This window comes from Acipenser ruthenus, chromosome 6, assembly GCF_902713425.1.
Source record: "Acipenser ruthenus chromosome 6, fAciRut3.2 maternal haplotype, whole genome shotgun sequence".
Lineage (NCBI taxonomy): Eukaryota > Metazoa > Chordata > Actinopteri > Acipenseriformes > Acipenseridae > Acipenser > Acipenser ruthenus.
Window position 1 is genome coordinate 50,496,843 of NC_081194.1, and position 18,163 is coordinate 50,515,005.

General features: G+C 38.8%; 1 protein-coding gene across 1 annotated transcript in view; it reads left to right on the top strand.

Annotated features, from left to right (window-relative positions):
- Positions 1–596: 596 nt before the first annotated feature.
- Positions 597–18,163, top strand: part of LOC117410894 (sprouty-related, EVH1 domain-containing protein 2-like) — a 49,977-nt gene continuing 32,410 nt past the window's right edge. The window contains exon 1 of the mRNA XM_059025466.1: positions 597–1,006. Coding sequence (XP_058881449.1) covers positions 981–1,006 — 26 coding nt within the window. The 5' untranslated portion in view covers positions 597–980. The remainder of the gene's footprint in view (positions 1,007–18,163) is intronic.

The following is an 18,163-nucleotide window of genomic DNA, read 5'->3' on the forward strand; positions in this document are numbered from 1 at the left end:
CCTGGTTCCGTGAAAGAGAAGACGACCACCAACCACGAGGTCGCATCGGTCGCCCTCACAGGTTCGATGGAAAAAGAGAAATGGCTTCATCAGGATGACGGTTTTAATCCCTTGGTGGGCGGAACCGAGTGCGTCAGTGGGCCTATCGGCAGCTCTGGTATAGAGAGCTCAGAAAATACTTACCCAATGAGCAGGCATATCCCATACATAATGTCGTTGGTGGTGGTCTTCTCTTTTAGGGAACCAGGGTTACGTGAGTAACCTAACGTTATTGTATCTTGCTTGATGAACAGCAACATAAACAACCCCTTCATCTAATTATTTAGTATCTGCATAGCAACAAGTTGTATTTTAACATTTAATTATTTAATTATTTTATAGAAAATAATATTTGGGATAATAATACGGCCTGTGTTACTTTTTTTTGTTTAAACACTCACCTCTTTTGCTACTATGAGGCTATACCATGTATGTCATATTAATACATATAATTACTACAGAAGCTTTATCTTGAAACTCTATAACACAAACGGCAGCAGTCGTTATAATAACTTGGCTCCAGCTCAAGCCTAGCACTATTTTGCTGAGCGTTGGTCTGAAAGAGCCGTTCCCGCGGACGGTTACGGGTCTGCAGATTTTCCCCAGGCTGCGGTGGAACTCGTTGCTAGGCTGACGTCATCGCTTCCGCCCTGCTCCTCCTCCTCCCGTGTCGGCGGCGCTGCTGAGAGAATCCAACATGGAGTAACAGGAGATGGGGCTCGAACGGGGCCACCACCAGCAACAGCACCGCACACTCACAACCACTGGCGTTTTGTAACAAAATTCACACTCCAGCACGGCAAGAAAAAGGGTGCGCTTACACTGTACAGAGACCCGCGTTAACAAGAAAGCAAGAGAAGAACCGGCAAAATGTGAAAAATGAGGAGAGTACAGTCTGTACCCGCTGTGGGATATTATTATAGGTGAAAAGAAAAAAAAAAATGACCGAAGAAACACACCCAGACGAGTAAGTTTTTTGAATGCACGGAGGGGAGGGGAAACCAAAAGTTGCATTGCCTTGTGTTTTTGTGGCTTTATTATTAGTATTATTAAATTATTATTGTTGCTTTTAGTTGGGGAAGTTTTGTTGGATACAGCTGGACAGTGTTTCGAAGTTGAAAGCTTTGTTGTAGCATACATAATCATGTCAGTCAACGAGGGGGGGCTCCTTGTTTCCAGAACCTTGGTTAGGGGTGGATCGAAAGGGATTTCCAAAGGAAGAAAAAAAAAGATATACTGTATATGTCTGTTATATGCTATATTTGTCTATTAGAATCGAGTAAAGTTAAAACTATGTTGTTTGTACTTTGTTGTGTTTCTCTGATAATGTCTGGATGTAAAGATATATATGCTTCAGCCTGCTCTGCTCGTGTTTGTTTTGCAAAGACAAAAACTATTCTCTGTGTAAGTGAATTGACCGATATGTAATATCCGCCATTTCTTTTCTTGAATCGCCCTCATTTGCATACCGCACTTCATTCATAAAAAACAGGCTCCAGAGGAAGGGGGGGAGGAGAGAGACAGAGAAGCCTTCAATGAGGTCTTTACAGGGGCAAGGCGTATGATTTGGACATGCAACTTTTGCTGTAACGCACTTATGTTAATGGGTGTAATAATATATTTGGTTCCGTGAAAATGTGATATGTGTTATTTATAATTGGTAATAATTTATTCTACACAAACTTACATTTTGTTTATTAATACACACAAAACATAACCATTGAGAAGATGTGTATTGACTATACTTAAATGGTGATTTTATTTTTTAAATAGGAGGAAAAAAAGATGATCAGCATCAGTATATTCCACTCATTGGACCGTTTTAACGATTATGTTTTTAAGCATCGCTGTATTTCTGTACATTTTTTTTTTAACTAAAATAATTAACTTTAACATTCACTGTCTGAATGAACGAGCCCCTTTCCTGTAGTTTAGTTACAATATGTCTGCTCACAGACTCAGTAATAAGGGTTGTTTGTGAGTTGACTGTCACATGATCCGGGCCATTCACAAATACAGTAACCAGCTTTCAGCCTGTTCCATTCATAACTGGACTTTACCTGGCACGAGAAGCCAAGATGATACAATCAGTAACCACTCTGGAGGATCAGTGTTGCAATACGATCAGGTTATTGTAATACATTCTAGTGGAGCTGATTAGGATGACCAATGTCACTACTGTACAAAGGAGCACATGGAATACAGTGTTTTTATTTAATTATTTACAGTGATATTTTGTTTTGCTTAATATGCATCAACTAATAATATGTTATGTATCTTAAATGGTTTGCAGTTGTTTTTAATTACACAGAGAGTGCACTTGCAGTCTTTGGATGAGCAATAAATGTGTGTCTAATGTAGCTTTCATCATCATGATTTTATTTCTGAGTAGTGGTTTGGTGAATAGAGGAAGTTCTCAAACTGTCATAGATTTAAATAAAATAAAGGTCCAAAGTGAAGAAATGAAGCCATACTGGACTAATTTACAGCCCAACCATTCACTAAAACTAAATATTACAGGTAATCCCAAAATGTGATCAAATTTGCTGTTTGATACAGTAATTATATCTAGAGCCTTGTGTTTTTCGCAAATCCCAAATAACATGAAATGTAACATATAAAATGAAATAACGAAATGCAAATATAAAAATAAATAACACGAAAAATCATTATAAAACAGAGTGACATTTTTAAATTGTGAGGTTTATACATAACATACTTTAAATAAATACTTGCAATCGTAGTTGTCAAGGCTCAGCAATTATTATAGACATGGTCTGAAAGGAAACGGAAGCTCTGACTAGCACTTGCGCAGATGTATAATTTGAAGCGAGTCATTTGGGAATTAAAATTGTGATGGAAGAGAATATGCCTAAACCGCGCATAACAATTAAACAACGCTGCAAAGAATTTGAGCATGAGGGGGTGTATACAGCTGACGCTGACAAAATAATGATGTGCAGATTTTGCAACTGTCAGCTGGAATGGCAGTCGAAAGATACTGTCGTTAAGCATCATTAGCTATTTGTTACATTTGGGGAAAATGTGGCTTGTTTGCTTGTACAGTCTTTTGCATTAGTATGCTAATTCTTTGTTTTATTTCAAGTGGTGCAAACTTTGCACTGGAGCAAATGCTGTTTTGGTTTCAAATGAATTTGAATGAATGAATCTGCTTTGCTTAGTGTTAAATACTGAGAAACCCCAAGCTTGTTGTATTGCTTCAGTGCAATGGGATTGAAATACAAACCTATCTTTTTTTTTTTTTTAAATGGGTAGCAGAAGTATTCACCCCCCTGCCAAGTTTTAACATTTTGTTGGCACCTGAGCGTACTCCACGATGCTTTCAAATTAGACTTTACATGTAGAATCTACACAAACTATTCCATATTGATAAAGTTAAACAATGCATATAGAATATTTAAGTAAGATTTACAGAGAAAAACAGATTAATCTCAGTTGCGTAAGTATTCAACCCCTTTGCTACTGCAGTCCTAAATCAGCTCAGGTGCAAATGATTTGTTTGAAAGGTCACAAAATTAGTGAAATGGTTTCAGCATGTGTGTACTCAGTGGTTTAACTTGTAGATAACTTCCCTCAGGTATATAAAGACTTTCAAGCTGCAACTCGCATAGTGATCCAACAAAGCAACCATGAAGACCAAGGAGCTTTCGAAACAAGTCAGAGAAAGTGGTAGAGAGGCACAGAGCAGGAGAAAAAGGTACAAGAAAATTTCAAAGGTGCTGATTATCCCTCTCAGCACAGTGAAGTCCATCATTAAGAAGTGGAAGATGCATCATACCACCAAGACACTACCCAGATCAGGTCACACTCCCAAACTGAGCAGCCGGGCAAGCAGGAAACTGGTTTGGGATCTAACTCTGAAGCCAACAATGATTTGAGAGATCTGCAAAGTTCTGTGTCTGAGATGGGAGTCAGTGTTCACACATCAACAATAAGCCAGTCTCTACACAAAGCTGGCCTGTATGGACGGGTGGCAAGAAAGAAGCCATTACTCAAAAAGCCTCATCTTAAAGCACGTATGGAGTTTGCGAAAAAGCATGTGGATGATACTACAGACATGTGGAAAAAGGTTTTGTGGTCAGACGAGACAAAAATTTAACTAAATTCCAAGCGTTACGTCTGGCGCAAGCCCAACACTGCATATCATCCAGTCAACACCATCCCAACTGTCAAGCATGTTGGTGGCAGCATCATGTTATGGGGATGTTTCTCTTCAGCAGGGACTGGGAAGCTTGTCAGGATAGAGGGGAGAATGGATGGTGCAAAGTACAGGCGAATCCTTGAGGAAAACCTTTTTGAGTCAGCCAAGACTCTGAAACTGGGGAGGAATTCACATTTCAGCAGGACAATGACCCGAAGCACAAAGCCAAATCCACACTGGAGTGGTTGAACAAGAAGAAAATTAATGTTCTTGAGTGGCCCAGTCAAAGTCCTTAAATCCAATCGAAAATTTATGGCGAGACTTGAAGATTGCAGTCCATCGACGATCCCCAACAAACTTATCAGAACTGGAGCAATTTTCCTGTGAAAAATTGGAAAAAATGTCACCATCCTGCTGTGAAAAGCTAGTAGAGACCTATCCAAAAAGACTCATAGCAGTAATTGCTGAAAAAGGTGCTTCTACCAAGTACTGACTTAAGGGGCTGAATACTTATGCAACCAGTAAATTTCATTTTGTACATTTTCTCCAGTTTTGCTGACATTTCAACCTTCTCCTCATATAACAGCGTTCAGTTTAACCACTACAGATTTGAATAAAAAAAAAGTTTGTTTAAAAAACTGTGCATAAATTATTTGTAATTCAACAAAATGTGACATTATTGGTAGGGGGTGAATATTTCTGCAAACCACTGTTTATATATATGTATATGTGTGTGTGTGTGTTATCATATTGTATTTTTATAGAGGGCATGGGCAGTATTTACTGTAACTAGGCAGTTGATTAAAAAGAATGGGGGACTGTACGTTACCATTACAGCTGCTATGAGAAATTATGGTAACTAAATTATTTTTCTGTGCAAGGTCTGTTTGTCAAAATGTTTTAAAAAATCGGATAGTGTACAATAAAAAAATATGTATAGTTAAAAACATGATGTATACTATACTGTTATTGATATACATCTAATTGAGTTATTGTATTAATGTGTATCTGTAATAAAATGACATTTGTAAAAAATAAAACGAAAAATTATAAAAAAATAATTTAATGGGTCTCTAGTTATAGTTAATGATTGATGTGATTAGGCTGTAATAACATTAATTTATTATAGTGTATTCAAAGTTTTATATAGGCCTAATGTGTTGCCGGTTAAATAAATACCGTTAAAGCCACAGTAAACTGAAATACAGAGCATTGATCACAGTATTATTAATGCCCCACAACCTCAGCCAGCCACCATCCCTTTCAACAAAAAACAGTGACATTCAGAAAAGGTCATATTGCCCATCCCCTGTTTCCGGTCTCTTGTACACAGGAGAATTGATTTGAGATAATTTCACTTGTCTCTTTTTAGCACCCTTTGTAGGTCAAAATTCTAAGGCTTGAAAGAGAAATTGAATTTCTATATGCATACGAACCACAAGTACAGTATTTATTACCAGCAGATTAGAGTTGGTATAAATAGTTTAAATAATTTTGTATGATACTTTCTTTTCATGCCATGTTTTCAAAATATTATGTCATTTTCGAATTACTGGTAGATCATGTATTCCATGTATTGATTAACATTAACCAATTTTTTTCCCCACTGTCATATTTTAAAGGGAAACAAAAACGCTTTCCTTATCATCCTAGTCTCTGAGTGGTATTATTTACTTTATTTTAAATGCACATTTCCTTTGGCTTGCTATATTTGTTCGAGTTAGACAAGAAACTGCAGTGAATCTGGTTTCAAACCCAGTAGACTGTGAACCATGTGACTATTAACCCTAAAGTTAGAATGGAGATGCAGGAGTTTCCTGTGGTCAGTGGTGACGTGTAGGGGTGGCACGGTTCACCGAATCCTAAGTATTTTGCCGAATCCGATCCCTGCTCAAAAAGTAGGTATTCGGGCCGAAACCGAATCCTGGATTCGGTGCATCCCTAACTAAAACCCTATAAAACTATGAACACACAATACCATATAAATATCACACAATGCTTCCCCAAACACAGTCGCCCCAGTACCCCAAAATAGCCCTAGCAGCACTACTCGGTCCCGGTCGTCTTGAATCCTGGTCCTTCAGGGGGCCTCTCCACTGCAGATGTAGGCTCCACATGCCCTGAGTCCTTTTCACAGCCCTGTCTCGTGGCTGGCTGGCTTTTACTCCACGGGTCCACTTATCCACTTCCAAATGGCTCTACTTCCTGTTGTCGCAGCCGTCCCTGGCTGGTCCAGCTCCCCCTGGTGGCACGCCCTTACTGCAGGTTACATACACGGTCAGCTTTCATAAATGGTTGCACCTCAGTTTGGCTACAGCCCCAGTCAAACACAAATATGCTTTTCCAGCAAACATGAGCACTTAACTTATGGGGCTTATACCCCAGCCTTGAACTGCAACACACTGCTCCTGCGTCCCCTGCAACTCTCCCGAGGGCCGTCTTCTCCCCCCTGGTCATCAGCAGCGTATAATCTTCAATATGCACTTTACTTCAATTGGCAACACACACACAAATGCTTCCTCTTTGGCACTGCTCGCAATTAATATTTGTTTTCAAACAAAACTCAGTACTTTTTATTTTCTTCTTTCTCTCTGTAGTACAGCCGGCGGCACCCGTTCCTCCACCTCGCCACTCTGGCGCCGCGTCCGCCTCTGTCTCTGGCCCGGGCTCCTCCCCTTAACTGCTGGCTGCTTCCCTTTTTATAGTCCCACCCTTAATTGATCCCCTTCAATTCTTAAATACCTTTCCCACCACCATATAAATAAACATTGTAACCCCTTACAAATACAATTGAGATGTACAATGACCTACCTTTTGATGATTTCGTTGTGCTAAACGATGATGCCGGCCTTTGCTGTGTGACATTTCTTCTTCTTGTGGGCAAATATTTGAAGGCGATGCTTGGTATTGCATCAAAGGGAGCTATTAATTTTATAAACACACCCGTAATAAAAGAAAACAGATAAAGGGGGAACATGCAGACTACATACATATCTTATTATATCACGTGGTTAAACCTATTTGTTGTGTTGCTTAGTAATATTAGTAGCACAACATGTGATTGTGTAGAAATTATTTTTTGCAAGAATTGTGTAACCAAAGTTTGGGAGTTGTTTGTGGACCACAGGTTAGGAACCACTGCTAGGGTAAGTGGTGTAAGAATAGCCAAATTTTGTGCGATATTGCTTATTATAGAGATCGTTATTGAGAATTATATTGAGAACTTCAAAGTAATATTTTGAACTGATTTTTACAAATTAAAAAAAAAAAAAAAAAAAAAAAAAATGATGTCCTTGGACAGCGGAGACATCGTAGTCGATTTGGTTACAAATCCATTTTCAAGAAGAACTTTCTCAGAAAAGTTGGAGATTGTTAAAAAAGGGAGGTGTACACCACAAATATAGTATTCCTCTAAAGATTCAGAACGACTTAAACTCTTCAGTGTCTCAGGTTCTGCTAGATGCAATAAAAGCAGTAGTACAGGAAGCCAAGTACATTTCTATAGGTAGGTGAAACAACCGATGTTGGAAATGCAGCTCAGCTGTCTTGTGTTTTCAGGTACTAGTATGTGAGTGCCAGTGGCCCGAAAGAACGGTGGTTTTGTGAAAATTTGTTACATTTACTAAAAATACAAATAATAATACAAATGCTTTTAAAAAGACAAAATTCCAATTGGGCTTATTTTTTTAAAGATACTTTTGATATTTTTAAGTGTTACTATGCAGGAAATCGTTACCTTTATTAAAAATGTGGACGGATTAATCTACCAATTTTTAATCTACCAGTTAATCAACTAATGCCCATAAATTAACCGATCAAAAAATTAATCGAGTGACAGCCCTAATTTTTATTTATATAAGCGAGCGCATGTATAGCATATATATATTTAGATATGCCGGCGTCTTTGCAAGAAAGATCGCCATGAAGGTATTTTATTATTATTATTATTATTATGATTTCAATGTTTCCAGTACTGAGAGAGGTTACACAAGTCTACAGATCTGAAGGGACTAAATGTATGTTTACTATATGGTATTTAAATATGTATCATGGACTTAAAACATTTAATGTGTGTTTAATTACCCAAAAAAGATCCGGGTATGCGGGTATTTTTCACTGCGGGTACCAGGTTCCGGATTTTCTACCCGTGCCGACCTCTAAAGATTCCGTGCATTCTAAATATGGTTGAGCTAGAGGGATATAATCCCTGATATATGCCCTTAGAATCTTTGTAACCGCATCACAAAAACAAATCAAACAAAATCACTCCATCAGCTATTAACAAAATTTTGTTTGAAGTAAATTTCAACCTTTTTAATAAGATGTCAATTGAGGAATGGCTAAATCAGACTGTCCCGGAAAATACAAGCACCTCTGAGATGTCTACAGTCACTGTAATTATTATTGAAATTAATTAACTGTAATTATTAAAATCCAGTTATTGTTGATCTCTGGTTTGCAAAGCACGGAAATAATGGCTGTGACTGGTCATCTATGTGAAATTACTGGACCCTGTGGCAATGTGCCCCCTCCATGTGTGTGTTATGTGTTATATGTTGCGTGTGGTGTGATAATGTTATTATTATTATTTGTTTATTTAGCAGACGCCTTTATCCAAGGCGACTTACAGAGACTCGGGTGTGTGAACTATGCATCAGCTGCAGAGTCACTTACAATTACGTCTCACCCGAAAGACGGAGCACAAGGAGGTTAAGTGTCTTGCTCAGGGTCACACAATGAGTCAGTGGCTGAGGTGGGATTAGAACCGGGGACCTCCAGGTTACAAGCCCCTTTCTTTAACCACTGGACCACACAGCCTCCTAATGTTGGTGTATAGGTATTGGTGCATGGGATATAAATGGGTCTGTGTAGCATGAGTGATTTAAAATATATAGTTGTATGTGATAGTATGTGAGCACAGGGATTGCACAGATTAGTTCACGTGCCAAGATTCAAGTGAATGATTAATTAGTAATTGAATCTTGCTGTCTCTCTCTCTCTCTCTCTCTCTCTCTCTCTCTCTCTCTCTCTCTCTCTCTCTCTCTCTCTCTCTCTCTCTCTCTCTCTCTCTCTATATATATATATATATATATATATATATATATATATATATATATATATATGAATATGAGAGAGAGGCACAAAGCACTCACTCGGGGTCGGGTGTTTGGTAAGTGGAGAACGGGTGTGGAGAGGAGAGAATTTAAAATACTAAAAGAAAGAAAACAATTGCTACGCGTGCTAGTTTAAACTAGCACGATATTTGTTTGTCTTAGTGTTTTGTTTGTTCGTTTGGCCACCGCGCCGTTTTGTCAAAGTGTTTGTGTTTTGTTTAAACCTTTTATATTGTTAATTTAATAAACGCGCAAGCAGCGCAATTATAATTTCACTCGCAGTACTGTGTGTTCTTCGGGTCTGAAGTTGCCACTTCAAACCACCTGTGACAACTGTCACTCTTCCGAAGGTCACACTGCTTCTGCTGTCCAATTACAAGGCAGCTTTCCCAGAAGCATTTTAATAACTGCTCAATATCTGGAAATATTCAAATCAATTACCAAAGAAAAGGACTTGTTGTTGTTGTTATTACAATTGCACAATCTTTTTTTCCGAACTTTGTCCTCAGTTTATTTTCCCGGAAGCATTTTTAATAACTGCGCCCTCATAATAATAGTAGTAATAATAACAGTAATAATAGTAATAATAATAATAATAATTTTTCACAATTTGTTCTCTGTTTATTCAAATAAAAGTATACAGTGAAATGGTTGGGAGTTCCACACTGCCTCAGCAGAGTGGGACTTTATGGTAAAGGAATACTGCAGCTACCAGTCTCTGCTCTAACTGAGGAGTTTAAGTGCGCCAAGGTCCGACTGGAAATGACATTAGTAGAGTCACGCGACAGATACGTAAGAGAGGCAGCACCTGTGTTGAAAACTGGAAGAAAGTGGGCGACAAAGAAAGCTGTGGAGGATGCAAAGGCTGCCCTTCGAATTGGTGATATCATAGGGCAGGTTCAGCATGGAAGAGGGGGTCTTGGTCTCAGTTCCGCTCCTCCTACATGGCACAAGGCAGCCCCAGCTCAACGGAGGAAGCTGGTAGTCAACGAGGTGCAAAAGCAGGAGGAGAGGATGAGGTGCGTGAAGGCCGTTTCCCAGGCCAAGCAGGGAGAATGGATGAGATGGGAGAGTGTGGAACAACGCAAGATTGGCTGGCAAGACCTATGGTCAATGGAACAGAGCAGGATCAGTTTCCTCATCAGGTCAACATATGATGTTCTCCCATCACCACAGAACCTCTGGGTAGGAGAGGATCCCTCATGTCCTTTGTGTTCATCACCTGCAACATTAAGGCACATTTTGACAGAATGTAAGGTGGCTCTTAGCCAAGGACGGTTTACTTGGCGCCATGACCAGGTGCTGCAATGTTTGGCCTTAGCATTGGAAGACAAGCGTAACATGACCAATAAGTTGCCACCTGTTCCATCAAAACATTACACACAAAAGACAACATTCCTATGCCCAGGAGAGCAACCACCAAGAAAAGGTGTTAAAACCAATCCTCGCCCCAGGACAACTGGAAGCTGCTAGAGACTGGAAAAAGCTGGCAGATGTTGGTCAACGGCTTATTTTTCCACCTGAGATTGCCACCACTAACCTTCGACCAGATATTGTCTTGTGGTCTGGATCAGCACGCCTTGTTCACCTGGTAGAGTTAACAGTGCCATGGGAGGATGCTGTAGATGAGGCGTATGAGAGGAAGAAACTGCGGAATGCTCAACTAGCCACTGAAGCGGAACAGCGAGGATGGAGAGTCCGGGTTTACCCAGTGGAGGTGGGTTGTCGAGGATTTGTGGCACACTCTACAACCCGGTTTCTCAGAGACGTCGGATTCAGTGGCCAAGAGTTGTGTCGCACAGTGAAGAACTTATCTGAAGCAGCAGAGAGGAGCAGCAACTGGCTGTGGTTGAGATGGAAAGATTCTGGCTGGGGATCTCAAGCACAATAGAAAGAAAGAAACGCTGATGTACGGGTAAGTAAGCTGGAGGGGGGGTGATACTGGGACGCCAGAATCACTGTCGAGCCCTCATGAGGTGTTGTGGGCTAGTCGACGAAACACAGAGGATGGAAGGTGCCCACTTGAAGACCCCAGAGATGTACCCTACTTTGCTCAGTCCAGACGGCTGTCATGCTGATGTGCTGGGAGATCGCACTGTGGTTGATCCCCAGAGCCAGCAACGCAGCCATTGTGTGTGCTGATGCGCCAGGGAGACAAATAAGCTGATCCCTGGAGCCAGCATTACACTTCAGCCATCAACACCAGACAGAAGGATATCTACATCATCATATGGAAGGAAACGCAAATGATGGAGACACCGATGAATCACATTAGTTTACTATAAAGCTAAGTCTTAGTTGGTGCTTATCTTGGCGAGAGCCAAGTTCAAATCAGCATGAAGTTTTAACATCTACTCTCGTGTAATGGAAATCATTGTACATATACTTTTGTTTTAAATCAGTCCCAACTGTAGCTGTCTGTCTTGAGCGAAACTACGCGGTCACGTGCCGCTGTGTTAGAATTTTTTTTTAACCTTTTCGTTTTGAAGCAAGACACTATCTGCAACCTTTTTCGTTTTTGAAATGCTGGATCGTAGCTTTATGTATGTTATTCAATTAAACATTGCCGGTTGTACAAAATAGTTTGCCACCAGTAAATGCTAAATTATTGTGCATGATCCACTGCAGTATTTATTGTAGATGTTTTTTTTTATTCATTTTGGACACTCGCAAAATGTTCACTCGCTTAACAGTATTGGTTGAGATCTCCTAGGATACTAAACTCGCCCCGGATGCCCATATCTACCAATCGGTGAGTGGAGCCCAGAGTGGTTATTGGCTACTGTTAAGTGTCAATCAATAAATCCAGTTTTCTTTTTGAAATTGAAACAAGCTTATAATCACATCAGGAACCTGGACCGATACACATAACTTAATTGGATTTAAGTGCAGGGTAAAAGTACACAAAATAGACAGTTTTCACGGTGAAGAATGACTTTCACAGTCCATAAAATAGGTAGGGCCTTAGTAATGTACTGTGTAAGTGTAAGCGAATTCACATGGGCGAAACGCTTCTCTGAGCACTCCAGTATGTGACGCATTTTTGGTAGCAAAGTGGTATTGATTAGGCCTATACATGTATGAGAGAGATATTCTACATATCTTGGTTGCGATGTGGGCAGTAAGTCAATTAATAATAAATCCACATACATGTATGAAAGAGATATTATACATATTCAAGTATGGAGACACAAAATAAAATTATCAGCCGGAGTTGTCGCTGTCGAAAGTTCTGTCGCAGGAAAGGGTAGGCTAGCTCTAATGTACAGTTTGGAAAAATGAGGATATAGTTATATTCACTGAAGGTAATGCAAATCTGAGTGGCTATGCAAAGTCATGTAAAGTGTTGATTAAAGTATGACAGCTGAAAGTGAAATGCATCTCTCTAGTCGCGGCACACTGGAAAGGACTGCTGCTTTCGCTAGCAGAAGCTGGTCCACGTAATTCATCAATTGTAACCAACAGCAAATTTAAAAAAAATGAGAGAATTATTTCCATGTGAATAGGCCATAATGTTAATGTAGTTTTCAAACCTTGTTTTTTTTCTCCTTTGGACAGTGTGGTTGGTTTATTTAAATTGTTTTTCTTAATTTACCATTATGTTTACACTGGAAATTTGTCAAATTATACACAAAACAAGGCAAAGGCTAGTGACTGCAGGAATATGAAAATTGGAGAGTGCTATATTTAAATGCCAATGTATTTATCAAAAGTGTCTTAAAACATTGGGATTTGTTTGAATTTGTTTTTATATCATATTCTATAAAAATAGGACTTACTGTTTCTTTAAACTGTTACTGTGAGAAGTTAAAAAAAAAAAAAAAAAAGTAATAAGCATTTTAACTCGATAATGATCGATTAATCGTCGTTAGAATTTGCATGAAAATCGATGTCAACGTCAAGGTTCGATTTACAACACTAATATATATAACTAATATAACTTATTCTTTACTCCTCGGATATTTTTCTATTTTAACATGTTACATATTGTAAGGACTTGCTGATAAAGACACACACACACACAGGGGCCACAACCACACCCCCTGTAACTGCTGCTATGCTGTCTCTGCCTGCGTTCAGAGCAATATAATAGCTTTTATTACTTTTTGAAAAACAAACTTTGTTAAGCGGGATGGAAAATAAGACCATTGCAAGTTTTACTATGACTGTGCTTTGATTACATTATGTGACCTCTGTAAAAGATGCGTGGTTTGTCTAATTTACTCAGACGAACGTATCTAAGCTCACAGCTGAATAGCTGCAAAATGCTTATGGAATGTATAAATCATCTGAAGTGTTTTGTTTCCACAACTTCTGTTTGATGAACTAATTGCAGACAGACTGTGGCTATTAAACTTGGAATGTACAGGTCTGCACATACTGTTAAGTTTAAATTGAATCCGGCAAAGTTGTGCTGTATCCTGCTTAATAATATCAAAAGACAATGCCCTTTTAAAAATAAGGTATTTTAATGGTAGGAGCTAATGTAATAAATATAGGTAATTGGGTCTTTATTAACATTAGTCTATTTATAGGTTTCCACTTCCTGTTTTAAGATGTGTGTAAAGGTTACTGTTTTGACAGAACTGTAGTTTTAGGTCATCAAACACAGCTTAGTTCAAGTTTTTGTGTAATTTCTGTGTTAGATCAATGTTCATTATTACTGTACAGGAGATATGCTGAAGTTCTAGTATTGAGTGCTTTCTGTGTTCTGGTTTTCTTTTTTTTTCTTTTTTTGAGAAATTGCTGTTCGGACAAAAAGCATGTAAATATACACATGATGCATTAGAGTGGAAATATACATTTGAGACCTAGCTGAACACTTCCATGTGAAAACATATTTTTGAAATACAGGCTATTTGGTAAACTATTCAAATTTAACACTCAAGGTAAAACTAGAAGAACAAAAAAAAAACTGAATTTTTGCCAAATAACTATTTATGCATACTCTGTAGGTATTGTTGCTGCGTTGTTGGTGAACAACAGGTAGGCCTACATGTATATTTGCATAAAATGTGACCACAATGTCTGGCACGGTAGTACTGCAGTCAGTTATTTAACAATAGCAGTTCAGTTCTATTGCTTCAGTCTGTTTTTTGTAATTCCAATATAGTAGTGGACAGACCCCTGACCAATTCTCTCATATTACTGAATTACAAATGGTACATTGAAATTTCATTCTGTTTGATATTTTATTTTAAAACCCTAAAACTCAAAATCAATTATTTTAAGGTGACATTGGTTTTATGTTGGGAAATATTTTTAAGAAAAATAAAAAACTGAAATATCTTGCTTGCATAAGTATTCAACCCCTTCTGCTGTGGAAGCTCCCAGTTTACACCGATGAAAGAAATTGCCCTAACGAGGACACAGTTACCTTACCATTGGCCTCCACCTGTGAACCATTAAAGTTGCTGTCACATTTTCTGGATAAAACCCCACTGTTGAAGGATCATTGGTCAGGCTGTGAATCTGAAGGAAAATGAAGACCAAAGAGCATTCTACATAAGTTAGAGATAAAGTAATACAAATGCATAGATTAGGGAAAGGGTACAAAATAATACCCAAGTGTTTGGATATCCCATTGAGCACAGTTGGATCAATAATCAGGAAGTGGAAGCTGCATCACACCACCCAGGCACTGCCAAGAAAAGGCCGTCCCTACAAACTCAGCGCTCAAACAAGAAGGAGACTTGTGAGAAGCCACAGAGAGGCCAACAATCACTTTGAAGGAGCTACAGAGTTCAGTGGCTGGGAGTGGAGTAATGGTGCACCAGTCAAGAGCGCTGCATAACACTGGCCTGTATGGGAGGGTGGCAAGAAAGAAGCCGTTACTCAAAAAGTACCATCTGAAAGCACGTCTGGAGTTTGCCAGAAAGCATGAGAGTGACCCAGCTGCGATGTTGGAAAAGGTTTTGTGGTCAGATGAGACCAAGATAGAGCTTTTTGGCCAAAACTCAAAGCGCTATGTGTGGCGCAAACCTAACACTGCCCATGCCTCAAGACACACCATCCCTACAGTGAAGTATGGTGGTGGCAGCATCATGCTGTGGGGATGCTTCTCATCAGCAGGGACTGGGCATCTTGTTAAAATTGAAGGAAGAATGGATGGAGCAAAATACAGGGAAATACTGCAAGAGAACCTGCTGCAGTCCACTAAAAAACTGAAGCTTGGGAGGAAATTCACCTTTCAGCAGGACAATGATCCCCAGCACAAGGCCAAAGCAACATTGGAGTGGCTCAAGAACAAAAAGGTGAATGTCCTACAGTGGCCCAGTCAAAGTCCTGATCTCAATCCCATTTAGAATCTGTGGCACTGTTTGAAAATTGTGGTCCACAAGCGTCGTCCAACCAACCTGAACAACCTGGAGCAAATCTGCCAAGAAGAATGGGCCAAAATCACTCCGACACTGTGTGCAAAGCTGGTACATACTTACCCCAAAAGACTTAAAGCTGTTATTGCAGCAAAAGGTGGCTCTACCAAATATTAATGTGTGGGGGTTGAATACTTATGCAAGCAAGATATTTCAGTTTTTTATTTTTCTTAAAAATATTTCCCAACATAAAACCAATGTCACCTTACAATAATTGATTTTGAGTTTCAGTGTTTTAAAATAAAATATCAAACAGAACGAAATTTCAATGTACCATTTGTAATTCAGTAATATGAGAGAATTGGTCAGGGGTCTGAATACTTTTGCAAGGCGCTGTATATGAACGCAAAGCAGACTTAGGTCCGCCTTTTCGTATCACATGATCAATTTGATTACATAGCTCAGTAGACACTCCCATACTCCCACATGCGCGAGAAAGGTAAATAGAAAGTGAATGCTCTGATAGCCAAGACGGCAGTGGATCAACCTGTTATTTAGTAACTGTGATAAATATAAAAACTGGAGTATTGTAGATCTCATTAATGATCAATAATACTGGTGACTTGGCATACCACCATTGTTTATTTTGCATGCAATGATAGCTACAGAAGTGTGTGTCTTTACATTAAAATGCTAATCATTTCTTTTAGCTGCTTCCTTTTACACACATATAAAATACTGTTCTCATTCACAAATATTAAGATCGTTGATGCACCATAACATTGTCAAAATAGTCAATAATATATCTTTTTTTAAAATATATACCATAAAATTGCTACTGTGCTGCACTGAAAAAATATATATTGATAAGAAACATCTGTTACAAATGAAGGATTACTGTATATCCCAGTAGCTTTTCCATTCTGAGTGCAGGCTATCGTTTCATAAAAAATTTGCCACATTTTAGGCCTGCTTTTCAGTGAACAGAGTTGCAGACCTAAGTATGCGGTGGCCCTGGGCCAGCCCAATAGTGTGAACGTGGTCTAAGCAGGGCTGGATTAACCCATCACTGGGCCCTAGGCAAGCATACACTTGCGGGCCCCCTACCCCTGAACAAACAGCCACACACACATATACATACAAACATACATATACACATGCACACACCTCAATACACTATAGCATTTATAACTAGCGCTCCACCTACGGTTGCCACCTTTTCCACAGACCAAACCCGGACATATTTCTCAGTCAGCCTTCCTATCAAAACTGCAGTATACTGTAATACAGTTTAACACAATTATGAGGGTTGGTGATTCCCAGTCCTTACATAAAATATGCATTTACCATTAACAGAGTGCATTATGCTACATTAATTATTTTACTGATCTTCAATATGAAATCACGGAAACATCATCATTTATAACATTTAAATGCACAATAATTGCAAACTATTAATCTACTTCTAATTTTAGGCTGCTTGAAAACTGAACAGAAATCGCTATGCACGTACCTTAGATATTGTTAATGCTGTGCTCCTTTTTGTACAGCATAGTCTTGTCACTTGCTGAAGCTGATTTTACAGGAAGTCTTTTTACAGAATTTATTTATTTATTTTTTATCCCCATACAAAGCTTCTATATTAAATATAGGCCTACATTGCTTTAATTGCGATAGAACAAAAGATGTTAAACGTTTATATACGAACAACATAGAAATACTGGATATAATTCATATTTAGTACTGTATTTTGTAAAAAACTATTGAAAACATATATTTTCTTAATTGGTAACATGTACCGAAGTATGAAGGTAAGAAGTATGCTTTGTGCTTGCAAATACATTACATTTTCCTGTGGAATATACTGTTTGGTTGTTTTGACCTCTAGTATGTAGCCTGCTGGGGTCACGTGACTGCAGCCCCTCACTTGGATCGTTTACATCACGTGGATATGTTCGTTGTCCTCTGCATTATTCAAGTGCTGGGGACAAAGTAGAATGTACAGATCAGTACTAAACAGTATATTTCTAATAAGACAGTGGAAATCGTTTAAGCAACTAATGTATGTCAATGGAAATATTATAGGAAGGTTGGTGTTTGTTTGGTGTCAGGGCTTGTTAATTCCTGCCACCTGGACACAGATGCAAATTCCCTGACTCTGGGTCAAACCTGGACAGGTGCGCTCTCTCTCCTCTCTCCTCTCTCTCCTCTCTCTCTCTCTCTCTCTCTCTCTCTCTCTCTCTCTCTCTCTCTCTCATCGCTGTACTTTCTGCATTTGATTATTACGTTGTATCCATCCGTAATGCAGAAAAAATATTAATCATTATTAGCATCTCCTCCTACTTGCAATACATTCTGTCTGCATTTGACATGTATATGTCTGTATAATAATCGTTGTAACTATCACACTAACATAAACAAATAGTTATTATTTTTACAGATTATATAAAGTATAGGATATAAGAAACTGAAAATATATACACAGAGATTACTGTACATGGGGATATTACACATGCAATATCTTCAAAGCAAAT